This window comes from Oncorhynchus kisutch, linkage group LG13, assembly GCF_002021735.2.
Source record: "Oncorhynchus kisutch isolate 150728-3 linkage group LG13, Okis_V2, whole genome shotgun sequence".
Classification (NCBI taxonomy): Eukaryota; Metazoa; Chordata; class Actinopteri; order Salmoniformes; family Salmonidae; genus Oncorhynchus; species Oncorhynchus kisutch.
In genome coordinates this window covers 71,392,654-71,409,151 of record NC_034186.2, presented here as the reverse complement: position 1 = coordinate 71,409,151, position 16,498 = coordinate 71,392,654, and the positions used below count along the sequence as shown (strand labels likewise).

General features: G+C 43.2%; 1 protein-coding gene across 1 annotated transcript; it reads left to right on the top strand.

Moving 5' to 3' along the window:
* Positions 1 to 9,426: 9,426 nt before the first annotated feature.
* Positions 9,427 to 16,498, top strand: LOC109878894 (zinc-binding protein A33). Its single transcript, XM_020471095.2, has 6 exons — positions 9,427 to 10,114; positions 14,016 to 14,111; positions 14,571 to 14,801; positions 14,985 to 15,007; positions 15,100 to 15,218; positions 15,405 to 16,498. Exons 1-6 carry the CDS (start codon positions 9,671 to 9,673, stop codon positions 15,941 to 15,943), a joined length of 1,452 nt encoding a protein of 483 aa, XP_020326684.2. The 5' UTR covers positions 9,427 to 9,670; the 3' UTR covers positions 15,944 to 16,498.

The following is a 16,498-nucleotide window of genomic DNA, read 5'->3' as shown; positions in this document are numbered from 1 at the left end:
CTGAGAGGAATGAAGAGAAAAAGAGGAAGACAGTCAATATTTTACGGGATAATTTACAAGAACTTCAGAACATTGACATATACTGCATTCATAAAAATATTGTATCAAACAATATATTATCAACAAAAAAGCATTGAAATTGTAACGAGTGTCCTGAGAGTCGGGAATCAAGTTCAGGGAGTGAGTGTTTTAATAAATAAAATAAACACGAAACAAACGCACCGACATGAACACATAGTCAATAACAGAACCAAGGGGAGTGACAGATAGAGAAGATAATCAAGGAGGTGATGGAGTCCAGGTGATGACCTAGAGGTCGGAGAGGGAGTATACATGACAGTACCCCCTCCCTGACGGGCGGCTTCAGCCGCAGGACGCCGTCAAAGGGGACGAACCCGGGGATCAGGAGCAGACCAGTCACCCCTGCTGATGCTCAAGAACCTGTCAGATCGGTTGAGCTGTAGTCATGCCAGCTGAGGCGTGGGAACCTGTCGATTCAGCTGTGGTGCGGGAACCTGACAGATCGGTTGAGGCAGGGGAGCCTGGCGATCCGGATGAGGCATGAGAACCTGACGAGCTGATGGAAGCAGGAGAGCCCGGTGATCCGGCGATGGCATGAGAACCTGACGAGCTGATGGAAGCAGGAGAGCCCGGTGATCCGGCGGAGGCATGAAAGCCAGACGAGCCGGCTGAAGGGGGGGAAGCCCGACGATCTGGTTGAGGCATGAGAACCTGTAGCAGTTCCCGGACCCAAGGGGAGTTCCCGGACGCAAGGGGAGTTCCCTGTAGCAGTTTCCGGACCCAAGGCAAACCAAGGGGAGTGACAGATATAGGGAATATAATCAAGGAGGTGATGGAGTCCAGGTGAGTGTGATGAGGCGCAGGTGCGCGAGATGATGGTGACAGGTGTGCAGGATCAGCAGCCTGATGACCTAGAGGCCAGAGAGGGAGTATACGTGACAGCAATGGCAGGACATTATTGTAGGCTCCTAACAGTTTTTTGTAGGCTCCTAACAGAGACAGTTTCAAGGACATGATAAACAGGAGACCCCCTAAAGTAGAAAACACGATACAGACTCCAGACAAAACGCCTACATGCTAACAGTGAAAAACTAAGCGGTACCGAAACCTCAAATTTATTGTGCGACTCCCTCAACACTATTGTTCAGAGTCTTTGTCTTTTACTGTTACTGCAAACAATCCCATCCAGGACTTGAACAAAACATGGTTCCGTGGGGTCTGACTTCCTGTGACTCAGTGAGTGTAAGAGGATGAGCGGTGGATAGATGTGACCCTAGACCAGGGATAGACAGCCAAGGGTAGGAAACCCTGGTCCCGGACTGCTGAAGGCACTTCATGTTTTTGATTTAAACAACCTGGAAAACCAGGTATGTTGAATTTAGGCAATCACTGAACTGATCAATGAGCTCAGTTGGTCAGGTGTGGTGCCTAGTTGGGACAAAATTCTGCAGTACCTGTGGCACTCCAGGAACAGGGTTGCCTACCCCTGCCCTCGATTCTTTGACTGAAAAGATTTTAGTGGGTCAGAGTATTCAACTCAACATGACAGTCGACGGCTGCACTATCCACTCCAACTCCAAGTCAGGCCTCTCTCATCTTTTTAAGTGGGAGAACTTGCACAATTGGTGGCTGACTAAATACTTTTTTGCCCCACTGTATGTGTGATTACTGCCACTAGAGGTTTATCTTTACTACCTTTTACAGCCTTTGTTCTGTTTTGCCTAAGACATCGTTCGTCACTGCTGTCAGTATCCGTTGACTCAAGGCCAGGCAGTACTGACCAGATCTGTCCTGCACAACTCAATGCGAGGATAGATAGAGGGAACAGAGAGGCTACAGGTGGGGGTCACGCCTGACTTTTTCACCCCCATGTCTCCTCCTCTACTTTGCAATGGTTCTTTATATCACTGGACAGTGAGTTTAAAATCTGTTTCATGTTCACATGCGGAAGAGCTGTTACGCCCTTTTCCAGAGTGGTTTTCTCACTTAACAATGACATTACATTAAAGTCAAAAGTTGTATAATATATCTCTCTATGTTTATATATTTATTTAACCCCATTATACATATATATTTATGTAACCCCCTTTGTGGACTCAAACCTCTATTATCCTCTAGAACACAAATTGTTTATGTAGGGCCTGATTACCCATGAAACTTATGTTCACTTCAAAGATTGTTGAATGCTTTAAAGGCTTACATTTACCGCACGTGTAAAAATTGCTACTCAACTAGCAACTCACTTCTATGCAACAAGAAGGTTTAACAAAAACAGAGGCCTCAAACCTTTTAATAGCGGACTCGAACCTCTAAGAGGACTTGAACCCCTAAGAGGACTTGAACCCCTAAGTGGACTCAAACCTCTAAGAGGACTTGAACCCCTAAGAGGACTTGAACCCCTAAGAGGACTTGAACCCCTAACCGAGCAAACAAAGAACTAAACTCTAAGACTAAGACTTGAACCCTTGTATAGAACAGATACATATCACTCATTGCATGCATTATTTTAATCTGATTTGGTTCTTTTAAAAGGATATTGGTCTAGACTCACCCAGCAATTCTGCCATCAATCAGGAGATTAAGAGTTGACTCCCCAAAGTGGGTTACGCGCATCCTTCTCTCTTTCCTCTGGATCAACACACAGTTGATACGTTTCCCTGTTGTTGTTCAGTCCAATTTAGTCTGTCATCATGTTTAGTGTTCTCCCTGGTTAGTCTGTCGTCATGTTTAGTGTTCTCCCTGGTTAGTCTGTCGTCATGTTTAGTGTTCTCCCTGGTTAGTCTGTCGTCATGTTTAGTGTTCTCTCTGGTTAGTCTGTCGTCATGTTTAGTGTTCTCTCTGGTTAGTCTGTCGTCATGTTTAGTGTTCTCCGTGGTTAGTCTGTCGTCATGGTTAGTGTTCTCCCTGGTTAGTCTGTCATCATGGTTAGTCATCTCAATGGTTAGTCTGTCATTATGTTTAGTGTTCTCCCTGGTTAGTCTGTCATCATGGTTAGTCATCTCAATGTTTAGTCTGTCATCATGTTTAGTGTTCTCCCTGGTTAGTCTGTCATCATGGTTAGTCATCTCAATGGTTAGTCTGTCATCATGTTTAGTGTTCTCCCTGGTTAGTCTGTCATCATGGTTAGTCATCTCAATGGTTAGTCTGTCATCATGGTTAGTGTTCTCCCTGGTTAGTCTGTCATTATGTTTAGTGTTCTCCCTGGTTAGTCTGTCATCATGGTTAGTCATCTCAATGGTTAGTCTGTCATCATGTTTAGTGTTCTCCCTGGTTAGTCTGTCATCATGGTTAGTCATCTCAATGGTTAGTCTGTCATCATGTTTAGTGTTCTCCCTGGTTAGTCTGTCATCATGGTTAGTGTTCTCCCTGGTTAGTCTGTCATTATGTTTAGTGTTCTCCCTGGTTAGTCTGTCATCATGGTTAGTCATCTCAATGGTTAGTCTGTCATCATGTTTAGTGTTCTCCCTGGTTAGTCTGTCATCATGGTTAGTGTTCTCCCTGGTTAGTCTGTCATTATGTTTAGTGTTCTCCCTGGTTAGTCTGTCATCATGGTTAGTCATCTCAATGGTTAGTCTGTCATCATGTTTAGTGTTCTCCCTGGTTAGTCTGTCATCATGGTTAGTCATCTCAATGGTTAGTCTGTCATCATGTTTAGTGTTCTCCCTGGTTAGTCTGTCATCATGGTTAGTGTTCTCCCTGGTTAGTCTGTCATTATGTTTAGTGTTCTCCCTGGTTAGTCTGTCATCATGGTTAGTGTTCTCAATGGTTTGTCTACTTTTATATACTGACTTATTTTGTGTGATTTTATTGCTTTTTATCCTGCTGATTTTCTTGTGTATGTAAAGTGACTGAGTGTTGTGAAAAAAAATGAAAATGAAAAATGCATTATTATTATTATACTTCATGTCTGTGACATACTTCAAGATGTGTCATAAGGGAACCTCGCTCTCTCCCCCTTTAGTTCACTCTGAACCACTGTGCTGCTTAAAACCCTAAACTTGCACCTCTTCCTCCCCCTTTCTTTCCACTGCCGCCTGCCTGCCTGTCCTTGAAACTGTCTCTGTTAGGAGCCTACAAAAAACTGTTAGGAGCCTACAATAATGTCCTGCCATTGCTGTCACGTATACTCCCTCTCTGGCCTCTAGGTCATCAGGCTGCTGATCCTGCACACCTGTCACCATCATCTCGCGCACCTGCGCCTCATCACACTCGCCTGCCTGCCTACTTCCACATGGTACAGGAACTGAAAAATAGTCAAAAGGAAACTCTTTTATAGATGTTGTTGTTCCAGGAACTGGTACCACAAAACACACGAGCTGTGATTATAGTTCACTGTGGTGCTTGAGCAGCAAACAAACCGTATCAATGACATCACAAATATTAGGACTGAATTTGACCGAGTTTAAAAGGTTATTTAATATATTCTTAGTGTTTTCAAATTGGTGTACACACCAACTTATTTTTTCTGAGAAAAATAATACTGAATCTATTTTAAGACCAGAGTTTTGCCATTTGCACTGAAGATATGACTTTGAATAGGTCTCTCGTAAAACCACTCTTTCCTACCTCATCTCTCAATTTTTCTGTTTGGTGGAAGAAATGGGGTCACCACAGCACACTACACAGCCAGCCGCTAACCTGACACACTGACACAGCTGAAATCAAAGGGGATGACAAGCTCTATCTAGATATGAAACGATATCAATACCTACAAATGTGTTATTTGCATACATGTCTGCTACAGTTTCTTATCATTCCAGTCATCTGTAATCACCTGAACCCTGTTTAATCTGGCACAGGAGCTGATATCCTTGCTATCAATTCTATTCTGAGTAATTGCTACATTATCAGAGTAATTATGCCTATGTCTCCAATCATCAATTTGACACAGTTGTACACCCACAGACATGGTGTGTATGTGTGAGTTTGGCTACAGGGGTGTAGGTTGTGCTCTGCTGTAGCCTTTGTGTGACAGAGATAAGTTTGTAGCGTCTACAACGTATCCATATAGATACATTTCTATATATGGTCTGATCTAGATGTGTGTGTTGAGGATGTTGTAGCATGTGGTCCCTATAGTGTGTGTGTTTGTGAGTGTGTATGTGGTACAGGCATATAACCTTCTCACATTGTCTGCTGCACTTTTGTCGGTTTCCTGTGTCTCTTTACCTGAGGCCTTTTAAGCTTAAAGCGATGGTTTCATATTTGGGCCCCTGAGTGGTGAAGTGGTCTAAGGCACTGCATCGCAGTGCAAGAGGTGTCACTCCAGTCCCTGGTTTGAGTCCAGGCTGTATCACGTCTGGCAGTGATTGGGAGTCTCATAGGGTGGTGCACAATTGGCCCAGGCTAGGCCGTCATTGTAAATTAGAATTTGTTATTAACTGACTTGCCTAGTTAAAATACTAGTAGTACTCAGTGCTTGACTTGGGCAGGAGCTTACCGGTGCCTCATATGTTCTACAGCTAGAGTTCCAATTCCTCTTATAAAATATTAAATCAAAAGTATTGTGGTGCACCTGCACCCAAATATAAATGGTACCTTGGCATTTTTCCTATTTTGTTGCATTACAACCTGTAATTTAAATGGATTTTATTTGGATTTCATGTAATGGACATACACAAAATAGTCCAAATTGATGAAGTAAAATTAAAAAAATAATACTTATTTCAAAAAATGTTTTTAAAAGAAAAGGGAAAAGTGGTGCGTGCATATGTATTCACCCCATTTGCTATGAAGCCACTAAATAAGATCTGGTGCAACCAATTACCTCCAGAAGTCTCATAATTAGTTAAATAAAGTACACCTGTGTGCAATGATGTGTCACATGATCTGTCACATGATCTCAGTATATATACACCTGTTCTGAAAGGCCCCAGAGTCTGCAACACCACTAAGCAAGGGGCACCACCAAGCAAGAGGCACCACCAAGCAAGAGGCAGTATAAAGACCAAGGAACTAGGTCAGGGACAAAGTTGTGGAAAAGTACAGAGCAGGGTTGGGTAATAAAAAAATATCTGAAACTTTGAACATCCCACGGAGCACCATTAAATTCATTATTAAAAAATGGAAAGAACATGGCACCACAACAAACCTGCCAAGAGAGGGCAGCCCACCAAAACTTAGGCAAGAAGGGCATTAATCAGAGAGGTAACAAAGAGACCAAAGAAAACCCTGAAGGACCTGCAAAACTCCACAGCGGAGATTGGAGTATCTGTCCATAGGACCGCTTTAAGCCGTACACTCCACAGAGCTGGGCTTTATGGAAGAGTGGCCAGAAAAAAAGAAGCAAACATGTTTTGTGTTTGCCCAAAAGGCATGTGGGTGATTTCCCAAAAATATGGAAGAAGGTACTCTGGTCAGATGAGACTAAAATTGAGCTTTTTTGTCATCAAGAAAAACGCTATGTCTGGCGCAAACCCAACACCTCTCATCACCCCGAGAACATGAAGCATGGTGGTGGCAGCATCATGCTGTGGGGATGTTTTTCATTGGCAGGGACTGGGAAACTGGTCAGAGTTGATGGAATGATGGATAGCGCTATGTACAGGGAAATTCTTGAGGGAAACCTGTTTCAGTCTTCCAGAGATTTGAGACAGGGAAAGCGGTTCACCTTCCAGCAGGACAATGACCCTAAGCATACTGCTAAAGCAACACTCGAGTGGTTTAAGGGAAAACATTTAAATGTCTTGGAATGGCCTAGTCAAAGCCCAGACCTCAATCCAATTGAGAATCTGTGGTATGACTTAAAGATTGCTGTACACCAGCGGAACCCATCCAACTTGAAGGAGCTGGAGCAGTTTTACCTAGAAGAATGGGCAAAAATCCCAGTGGATAGATGTGCCAAGCTTATAGAGACATACCTCCAAGAGACTTACAGCTGTAATTGCTGCAAAAGGTGGCTCTACAAAGTATTGACTTTGGGGGGGGGTGAATAGTTATGCACGCTCAAGTTTTCTGTTTTTCTGTCTTATTTCTTGTTTGTTTCACAATAAAACATATTTTACATCTTCAAAGTGGTAAGCATGTTGTGTAAATCAATTGATACAACACCCCCCCCAAAAATAAAAATCCATTTTAATTCCAGGTTGTAAGACAACAAAATAGGTCAAATGCAAGCCACTGTCTTTCAGTCAAGCACTGCTATTACTATCAATAATGTCATATTGTGTCTATGGCTACTACTCACAGTCCACAAGGGGTGGGAGTTAGTCTAGTGGTTAAGAGTGTTGGGCCAGTAACTGAAAGTGTTGCTGGTTCAGATCCCCAAGCTGACTGGGAGAAAAATCTGTCTGTGCACTTGAACAAGGCGATTAACCCTAATGGTGCCTGTAAGTCACTCTGGATAACAGTGTCTGCTAAAATGCAAGTGAGATTCAGTGCTGAAATGGTGGCCAATCAGACCATAGAATCAGATCCTATTAGCAATATATAAAACCTGTATTACCTGTGGAGTGTGTCTAAGCTTGACTGATTTGTTTTTGGTAATAATGAGAACCGGTATAAAATAAGTGTTTATTATTGGAAATAGTTTCCATGGTGTTGGACACGCAGAGTGGAGCCATGGAGCGACTCATCCAGCAGATGAAGATCATTTGATCGACAATGAGACATTTGCATTCACATAATGTGGAACTCAGGTCTTACTGTCACTGATTTGTAATGCAAATATACTTACAATAATAAAAAATGATATCATGTGCATTTCATTTTTTTGCATTTAGAAATATTTGATACTGGAAACATTATTTCACAATTTCATTAAATAAATGTGATTCATAAATCACAAACAATGGTAAAACTCTCATGAGCAATTATGAACATAATTTATCAAATGTTTGGGCTCCCTCTGTTGGAGAGAAAATATTGATCATGAACATACATGTAGTCTATTTCTAGGCCTAAATCCATTTAGGAGGATAACATGGATTGGGGGAAAAGGGGGAGACAGCAATGACAGGAGCAATTTACCCGCTGGCACAATGTATACAATGAAATGCATCTTGACACAGCATTCAATCATGTATACTTTACATTGCATTACATGTACCAATTCAATAGCAACGTGTATAATACATGGTTGTACACCCTAAGCTCCGCTAGGGACCATTGTGCAGTGAGCTTGAGTTGGTTAAAAATGGCAGAAAAAGTTGAGATGGTTTGTTAAAGAAGAATGGTAGAAAGTGTAAGCAGAATGAGCTGAAGACAGGAGGAGAAATGGAAGTGAATGAGGACGAAGTATCGGAGGTGGTAGGTGTGGTAAAGTTCTCTGAGCCAGAGGCTTGCACCGAGGATCATAATAGAGATGAGTCTGTGACAGTAGGAGTAAAGTGTTAGGAAAAAGTGGACCCTTGCCTTTTGGCTGATCCATTTGTGGTTTCAGGGTGTGTGAAATCGGTGAGGGTAACCAAAAGTGGTCTTTGAGATAATTGTTTGTGTTTCAGCTGGTCAGATGGAAAAGGTGCTCCGAGTTAAACGAATGGTCTCAAGAAAAGGACACCATTGAAAGGAGTGATTGCTGGGGTAATAGTAAATGTAAAAGTTGACCAACTGAAGGGGAAGATTCCCTGGGTTTTTGATGCTCTTCATTTGGTGCGACACAGACAGTGTGGTGTGAGTGGTGAAACATTGTCTGTTCTTTTGAGTTTTGATGTTGAGTCTTTGTCTGACAAAGTGATGTTAGCATATGTAAGTTATCCTGCACAAGCTTTTGTGCTGAATACATTATGTTGTTACAGGTGTCAAGCTTGTGGGCATGTGAAAGCAATGTGTAGGAGGGAGGTTACTAGATGTGAGAAGTGTGCAGAAGGGCATGAGACAAAGGAATGTGTAGCATTGGGGAAAGTCCGTGCGAGAAATGTCCCGTGAGAGAGAGGCAGGTTGAGGTTTCCAGGGTTAGAGTAGTGCAGAAGTTGTAATGCTGAGGCAGTGTGGAAGATGGGTCAAGGGGAGGGATCCTGAGAGGAGTGGTGTGTAGTAGATCTGTACCAGTACAGAGGGATAGGCCAACAAGTGATGTTTCAGTAAGATTAGATTTTTAGCATTTAAATCAATGGTTATCAACTGTACTGCAGGGATGGAATGTAAGTCACAGAAAATTGAGGTTGTGGTGGCAGCTGCAGAGATGTATTTGGGTGTGCAAGACTTGACATCAGAGTTACAGGGTGTGTTAAGTGGTGTCCCATCCTTTCAGGTTGTTGGCCTGAGGTAGGACTAAATAGATTTAAATTGTGGAGTAGGGTGGTGTTATTTTTGTATTATTTTATTGGAGAGTAGTGTTAGATGGTAGGGTATTTGTTTATTCATTTATTTTTTCAAGGAAAGTAGTACTCCAGTCTAGTAGATGGCGGTAATGCAACGTTTATTGGGTGGCAACCGCCTTTAAAGCTCATCGAAGAAGGAAGGTGCGCACCATACACACACCCACTCCATTGCGGAAGGAAGTCAGAAGGGAGGTTACAGTTGGAACTGTAAGCGATGGCTCTCGAAAAAGGCACATTTTACCTGTTTACAAACTGAAGTTTTGTGTTGGTGTTAACAAACCTACAAACAATAAAGGTAAACCGTCAAACAGAACGGAAGAGTCAGCGTATAAAAGGAGCATTTTGAAGAAAGCGAAAGTAAACTTTACGCGTTTTCAGAAGGGGCCTGTATGGCCGACAGCGACACCATGGCTGAATGTGCTTGGAATGAGGAGATGTCAGAGGGTCCAGACCTCCTTCAGGAAGATCTCACCTGTCCGGTGTGTAAAGATCTTTACCGGGAGCCCGTGCTTCTTTCCTGCAGCCACAGCTTCTGCAATGAGTGCTTGGAGCAAAGCCGAAAGATGGTGCAGAGGTGTCCCGTGTGCAGGAAGAGCTGTGACGGGGAGCAACCAATCTCTAACCGGGCGCTGATGGCCGCTACCGAGTCCTTTCAGAAGGAGAAGCGCTGGCGGGGACCGAACGCAATCAATAACGTGCCTCTTTGTAACCTGCACCGTCTGGAGCTTCAACTTTACTGCGTAAAGGACGAGGAGCCCGTGTGCGTTGACTGTGTCACTCTACATCGAACTCACGAGCTACTGCCACTCAACAAGGGCGCGCCTTTGTGTAAGGTAAGTGAGGAGATTTGATTATCTGGGCCGGGTTTCCCAGGTGAGAGGGGTTTGATTTGGGTGAAAAGTGATTGCATTCGTTTTGGAACCGGTTTTCCTCCGGGGCTTGAGCCAGGTGCCCGGGTCTGGCCGGCGGCGAAGTTGGCAAAAAAAAAAGTGACAGGTTAAGAACGTGGAGTAATTAATAGAATGCTGTGTTTTAACATGCAACGCGATTGCGTTTAATAGCGCTTTATCTGCATTTCCAATGAAAACTCGTTTGAAAATTATAACATTTTATTTTATGTTAAATATATGTTGTATGTTTCTGAACGATGCAACATGCTGCCTTGTTGACAACATGACCAAGCGCTGCAGATAACTGTTCATTTGAGAAGGGCTCTCCTCCCTCACTGCTTTTGCCCTTGATAGGTGGTTTGAAGTCAGCTACAAATCTGATTCCTGGCCATGCGACTTGTATGAACTGCAGTGGCTAGCCAAAACGTTTGATCGTCTTGTCCTTTGAGGAGTTAAGCGTGTTCTTACACTATGATTTTGAACATTCAAAGCAACTGGGAAACGTCCATGGCAGGGCTTTTTCTTCAGGCCTTTTTCTTCTTCAAGATTTTATTGGCAGACTACATCCGAAAGGTGTATTGTCGCCACCTACTGGGTGGGATAGAACTGACAACGAAAATAAATAATAATACATAAAACACTCATATTATTCTTTAAAAAACATAAAAGTCTATGGACTCCTTCACTTAGTCAAAATGTACTCAGAACCCTACATGTTCTAGGGCCTGAGAGGGGGATGTGTCTCCAGACATTATTTCCCTGCAATGTTTCAGATGTGAAATCCTGGCGTTATAAGAACCTCTTAGCCGCTTTCACAATATTTAGATTATTTTTGGTTTTGTTTGTCCTATACAATTAATCACCTGCGCAATGAACGCAACAAAATCGACATTCTTCACGATTAGTGTTTCAGGATCTCTCAACTTACTGACATTCACAGACTAATGGGCATCCACTGCCATAGCTTCATCATCTCTACTTGCTGCTTTGACAATTTTCACTGACTCTGCATAGGAGACCTTCAACAGCCCTGATCCTTTCTACTTCGACCTCCTCCATCCTAACAGGGCACTCGGGGAACTCTGGGATGTGATTCCCATCACAATGGCAACATTGTGCATCCTCAGACTCTTCAACAATGATATTCCGTTTGCAAACACTTGACACATGGCCAAACCTTTTACATTTATGACATTGAAGTTGCTTTTGTACATAAACTCGCACCACATATCTCATATATCCCAGCTTTACATGGGTTGGGAGAAATTCTTCATCGAACATCAATAACACAAAGGATTTCCTCCTTTCCATTCACCGTGCGGATTAAGCAACGTGAATAAACTATTCCTTACATGTTAATCTTAAACCATTGAAGCCTCAATATCCATAGAGATGCCAGATATGACACCTTTTATTGGTGACCTACTCCGATAATCATTGCATTCCACTTTGTCTGTCGATAATTTGTGCATTCTCCTTTTTGTTCCTTTGACACACATGAAATCAACATCATACCACTCCTGGTCACTCTGACTGACTCCACTTCTCCCAATGCATCCTTCACCATTTTTGTGACCAAACGGGTTTCCCCAAAAAACATCCTTGCTCATGAATCGCACTCCAACAAGGAATGAGGCATTATCATACCGAGGCTTATCTTGATTTACAACTTTAGTCCTTTTGGCTCCGTTCTTAGAGGAAATGATTGGAATACGGAAATATCTGTCTTCACTCGCACCAACAGAATCAAGCATTGCTTCTGGTTCCGCCATTGCTCTCCCCAAGTTAATGCTTACAACAATCAAACTTTCCCGGCAGACATTGTTGTCACCTTAGCTTGCTATATACAGTGCCTTGCGAAAGTATTCGGCCCCCTTGAACTTTGCGACCTTTTGCCACATTTCAGGCTTCAAACATAAAGATATAAAACTGTATTTTTTTGTGAAGAATCAACAAGTGGGACACAATCATGAAGTGGAACAACATTTATTGGATATTTCAAACTTTTTTAACAAATCAAAAACTGAAAAATTGGGCGTGCAAAATTATTCAGCCCCTTTACTTTCAGTGCAGCAAACTCTCTCCAGAAGTTCAGTGAGGATCTCTGAATGATCCAATGTTGACCTAAATGACTAATGATGATAAATACAATCCACCTGTGTGTAATCAAGTCTCCGTATAAATGCACCTGCACTGTGATAGTCTCAGAGGTCCGTTAAAAGCGCAGAGAGCATCATGAAGAAGAAGGAACACACCAGGCAGGTCCGAGATACTGTTGTGAAGAAGTTTAAAGCCGGATTTGGATACAAAAAGATTTCCCAAGCTTTAAACATCCCAAGGAGCACTGTGCAAGCGATAATATTGAAATGGAAGGAGTATCAGACCACTGCAAATCTACCAAGACCTGGCCGTCCCTCAACTTTCAGCTCATACAAGGAGAAGACTGATCAGAGATGCAGCCAAGAGGCCCATGATCACTCTGGATGAACTGCAGAGATCTACAGCTGAGGTGGGAGACTCTGTCCATAGGACAACAATCAGTCGTATATTGCACAAATCTGGCCTTTATGGAAGAGTGGCAAGAAGAAAGCCATTTCTTAAAGATATCCATAAAAAGTGTCGTTTAAAGTTCGCCACAAGCCACCTGGGAGACACACCAAACATGTGGAAGAAGGTGCTCTGGTCAGATGAAACCAAAATTGAACTTTTTGGCAACAATGCAAAACGTTATGTTTGGCGTAAAAGCAACACAGCTCATCACCCTGAACACACCATCCCCACTGTCAAACATGGTGGTGGCAGCATCATGGTTTGGGCCTGCTTTTCTTCAGCAGGGACAGGGAAGATGGTTAAAATTGATGGGAAGATGGATGGAGCCAAATACAGGACCATTCTGGAAGAAAACCTGATGGAGTCTGCAAAAGACCTGAGACTGGGACGGAGATTTGTCTTCCAACAAGACAATGATCCAAAACATAAAGCAAAATCTACAATGGAATGGTTCAAAAATAAACATATCCAGGTGTTAGAATGGCCAAGTCAAAGTCCAGACCTGAATCCAATCGAGAATCTGTGGAAAGAACTGAAAACTGCTGTTCACAAATGCTCTCCATCCAACCTCACTGAGCTTGAGCTGTTTTGCAAGGAGGAATGGGAAAAAAATTCAGTCTCTCGATGTGCAAAACTGATAGAGACATACCCCAAGCAACTTACAGCTGTAATCGCAGCAAAAGGTGGCGCTACAAAGTATTAACTTAAGGGGGCTGAATAATTTTGCACGCCCAATTTTTCAGTTTTTGATTTGTTAAAAAAGTTTGAAATATCCAATAAATGTTGTTCCACTTCATGATTGTGTCCCACTTGTTGTTGATTCTTCACAAAAAAATACAGTTTTATATCTTTATGTTTGAAGCCTGAAATGTGGCAAAAGGTCGCAAAGTTCAAGGGGGCCGAATACTTTCGCAAGGCACTGTAACTTCTGAGTGAAAGGAACCATGAGCACCACCACCAATCAGCCTACACCATTGTGGACACACCTGTTGTTACTATGACAAATAGCATAGCCATGTCAGCTAATGACTGCTGTCTGAACACACACATCTAATTTGGTCACTTGTAACTTGGTGTTTGGACAATCAGTATTCCAAAACAGATTTGAGCATTTATGGCCTGTAGTGTGAACAAGGCTCTATTGTTATTATTGAACAAGGCCTTAATCAACACCCAATAGCTTAGGACCTGAAACAATACTGAAAAATAAGTTGCTGTATGTTTTTATTATCTGGTAGTCACTAGATCACAAACTAATATGCATATTAATTGTGTTTTATGTGTTCTATTGCAGGAAGAACTGACCATTAAAGTCAACATATTAGAGGCGAAAGTGGAGACCTTCAAGAGAATGAAAAATAAATACTCTAACACAGTTGATTTCATGAAGGTACTATAATACTGTATCTGCTTGACCTGCTGACATCTACACTGTAGGGCCTATCCATGACCATGACTAATGGTGAAGGTTTTGTGTAAGATAATGGGATTTGTTAGAGCTCTTTGATGCCCTCACTAGTTCTATCCAGACATGTGTAGCCTATCCAGAGCCCAACAGTTTGATGTTCATCATTGTTCTGTAATGAGATATGTGAACCAACCTGTTTGACTGGTAGGGACAGACTGAGATTCCTTGAGCCTCCAGAAAGAATTTTGAAATAACAAAATAGTTGACTGTAGATCAAACCTAGGGCCTGGAGTCCTGACAAGGAAAAACTCCAGGAAAGCCTCTAGAGGAAACTATAATTATAGCCTATAGATGAGTAACGTTGTGTGAGATATGAATTGCAAGAGGTATGTCAGTATCATTACCAAATGGCACTCTTCCTCCAACCTCTCTCGTACCCAGATCCAGACAGAGCAGGCAGAGAAGCAGATCAAGGCAGAGTTTGAGAGGCTCCGTCAGGTGCTGTGTGTAGAGGAGGCTGCCAGGCTGAAGGCCCTGGCAGACGAGGAGGAGGACAAGAGATCCGGTATGGAGGAAAGGATCAGCTCCTTGACCAGTGACATCGCTGCCCTCACTAAGCTGGTCCAAACAGTAAAGAGGGAGATGGGGGCGGAGGATTTACCCTTCTTGCAGGTAAGCAGGAGGGGTCTCCCTCATGGTGGGGGTTCATGGGTCTCTCTCTCGTGGGGTGGGGGTCGCCCTCTCTCATCCTAACTGTACATTGTCACTATGCATGACAGTGAGACATTTTTGAATGCAAGCATTTGTCAATCTTATTCACAATAAACTAATGGGTTCAATTGTGTTGTTTTTCAGAACTTCCCAGCTTTAAAGAAAAAGTAAGTACAGTAACATCCTATCAGTTGCCCAACAGTTCGGGTACCCTCCCTCTAATATCATGGTCATCTTCTATGATGTCATGTTTTCACAGAGCCCAGTGGCCTCGTGAAGACCCCCAGAATCCCTCAGATGCTCTCCTGAACATGGCCAAACATGTGGGCTCTCTGGGCTACAGCATTTGGAAGAGTATGCAGGCTCACGTCACATGCAGTGAGTACATGTACTGAAGGGTTAGGGTTCTAACTTGCTACATAAGTTATGACACACAATAAAATGGGTGTGGATGGCTATATAACATGTACGGGATCAATGTTTTCAATGAAGGAGCAAACACTTTGAGCAACAGTTATGCTTCAATCATAATGTGTCTTAACACGTCTCCCTCTCTCTCTCCAGTCCCAGTGGTGATGGACCCTAACACAGCCTCTCCCTGGCTTTCCATGTCCCCAGACCTGGCCAGCGTACGGGACAGCCCAGAGCGCCAGTCTCTCCCGGACAACCCTGAGCGCTTCGACCCCTGTGTCTTTGTCCTTGGAGCTGAGGGCTTCTGCTCCGGCAAGCACCGCTGGGAGGTCCATGTGGGAGACAACCCGAAGTGGATCCTGGGAATCTGTAAGGAGTCTGTGGCTCGCAAGAGGAAGTTCACCGTGTCCACAGACAGGGGCGTGTGGACCATCGGGCTGAGCAAAGGGGTGTACAACGCCCTGACGGGCCAACGTACAGTACTGGTCGTGGAGAGGCGGCCAGAGAGGATCCGGGTCAAGCTAAACATGGATAAGGGGGAGGTGTCATTTTGGGATGCAGGCAACGGAGGGAAGCACCTGTGCACCTTCACACACAAGTTTACAGAGAGAGTGTTCCCCATATTTGGTCCTGGGCTCCACACCACCCCGATGGAGGTTAACCCGGCCACGGTGACCATTCATACTGCGTGACAGGGCAGTGTGACAGTCACTACAGCTTGCTAAGTGTCTGGTTCAATAGCCGATGGGCAGTAGTAGTACTCGCTTGGATAGAGGTCACATGTTATGGTCAGAAGGTAGCCTAATATGTGCACTTGAATAGATGGGGCGTTCCACTGTTTCAGCTGTCAGTCTGGTGTGGTTGTATTCTAGTAGTTTTACTGTGGCTATAGGTTTGTGTTGAGGAGGTTTGGATCAAAGGACTTTTGTATTGTCACAATCATCTTTGAAATTGTGCCATAGCAGTATTCCTATGCTTTCCATAGGATGTACATAATGCAGGCATTTATTACATGAGGGATTTTTTTGGGCCCTGATTCTTTAACTGGTATGTTTAGATTGCTGAGCTATTATACATACATTTTCTAGGACTAGAGGGGTTCCAGTGGTAAGAACGTATTTTCTGTCAAATCTTACTGCGTTCTGAGATTTATTGATATGTTTACTGATTTAATTATGTTTCTGTATGGAATTATGTGAAAAATAACTAATAAAATGTTGTCGCATGCGCCAATTACAACTGTGCCG

What these genes read in the sequence shown, in the direction of transcription:
- LOC109878894 (XM_020471095.2), top strand. Translation starts at nt 9,671, where the DNA reads ATGGCCGACAGCGACACCATGGCTGAATGTGCTTGGAATGAGGAGATG. An exon ending in AGGGCGCGCCTTTGTGTAAG is followed by an intron (nt 10,115 to 14,015) that starts GTAAGTGAGGAG and finishes GTTCTATTGCAG; the next exon opens with GAAGAACTGACCATTAAAGT. An exon ending in AGGATTTACCCTTCTTGCAG is followed by an intron (nt 14,802 to 14,984) that starts GTAAGCAGGAGG and finishes GTTGTTTTTCAG; the next exon opens with AACTTCCCAGCTTTAAAGAA.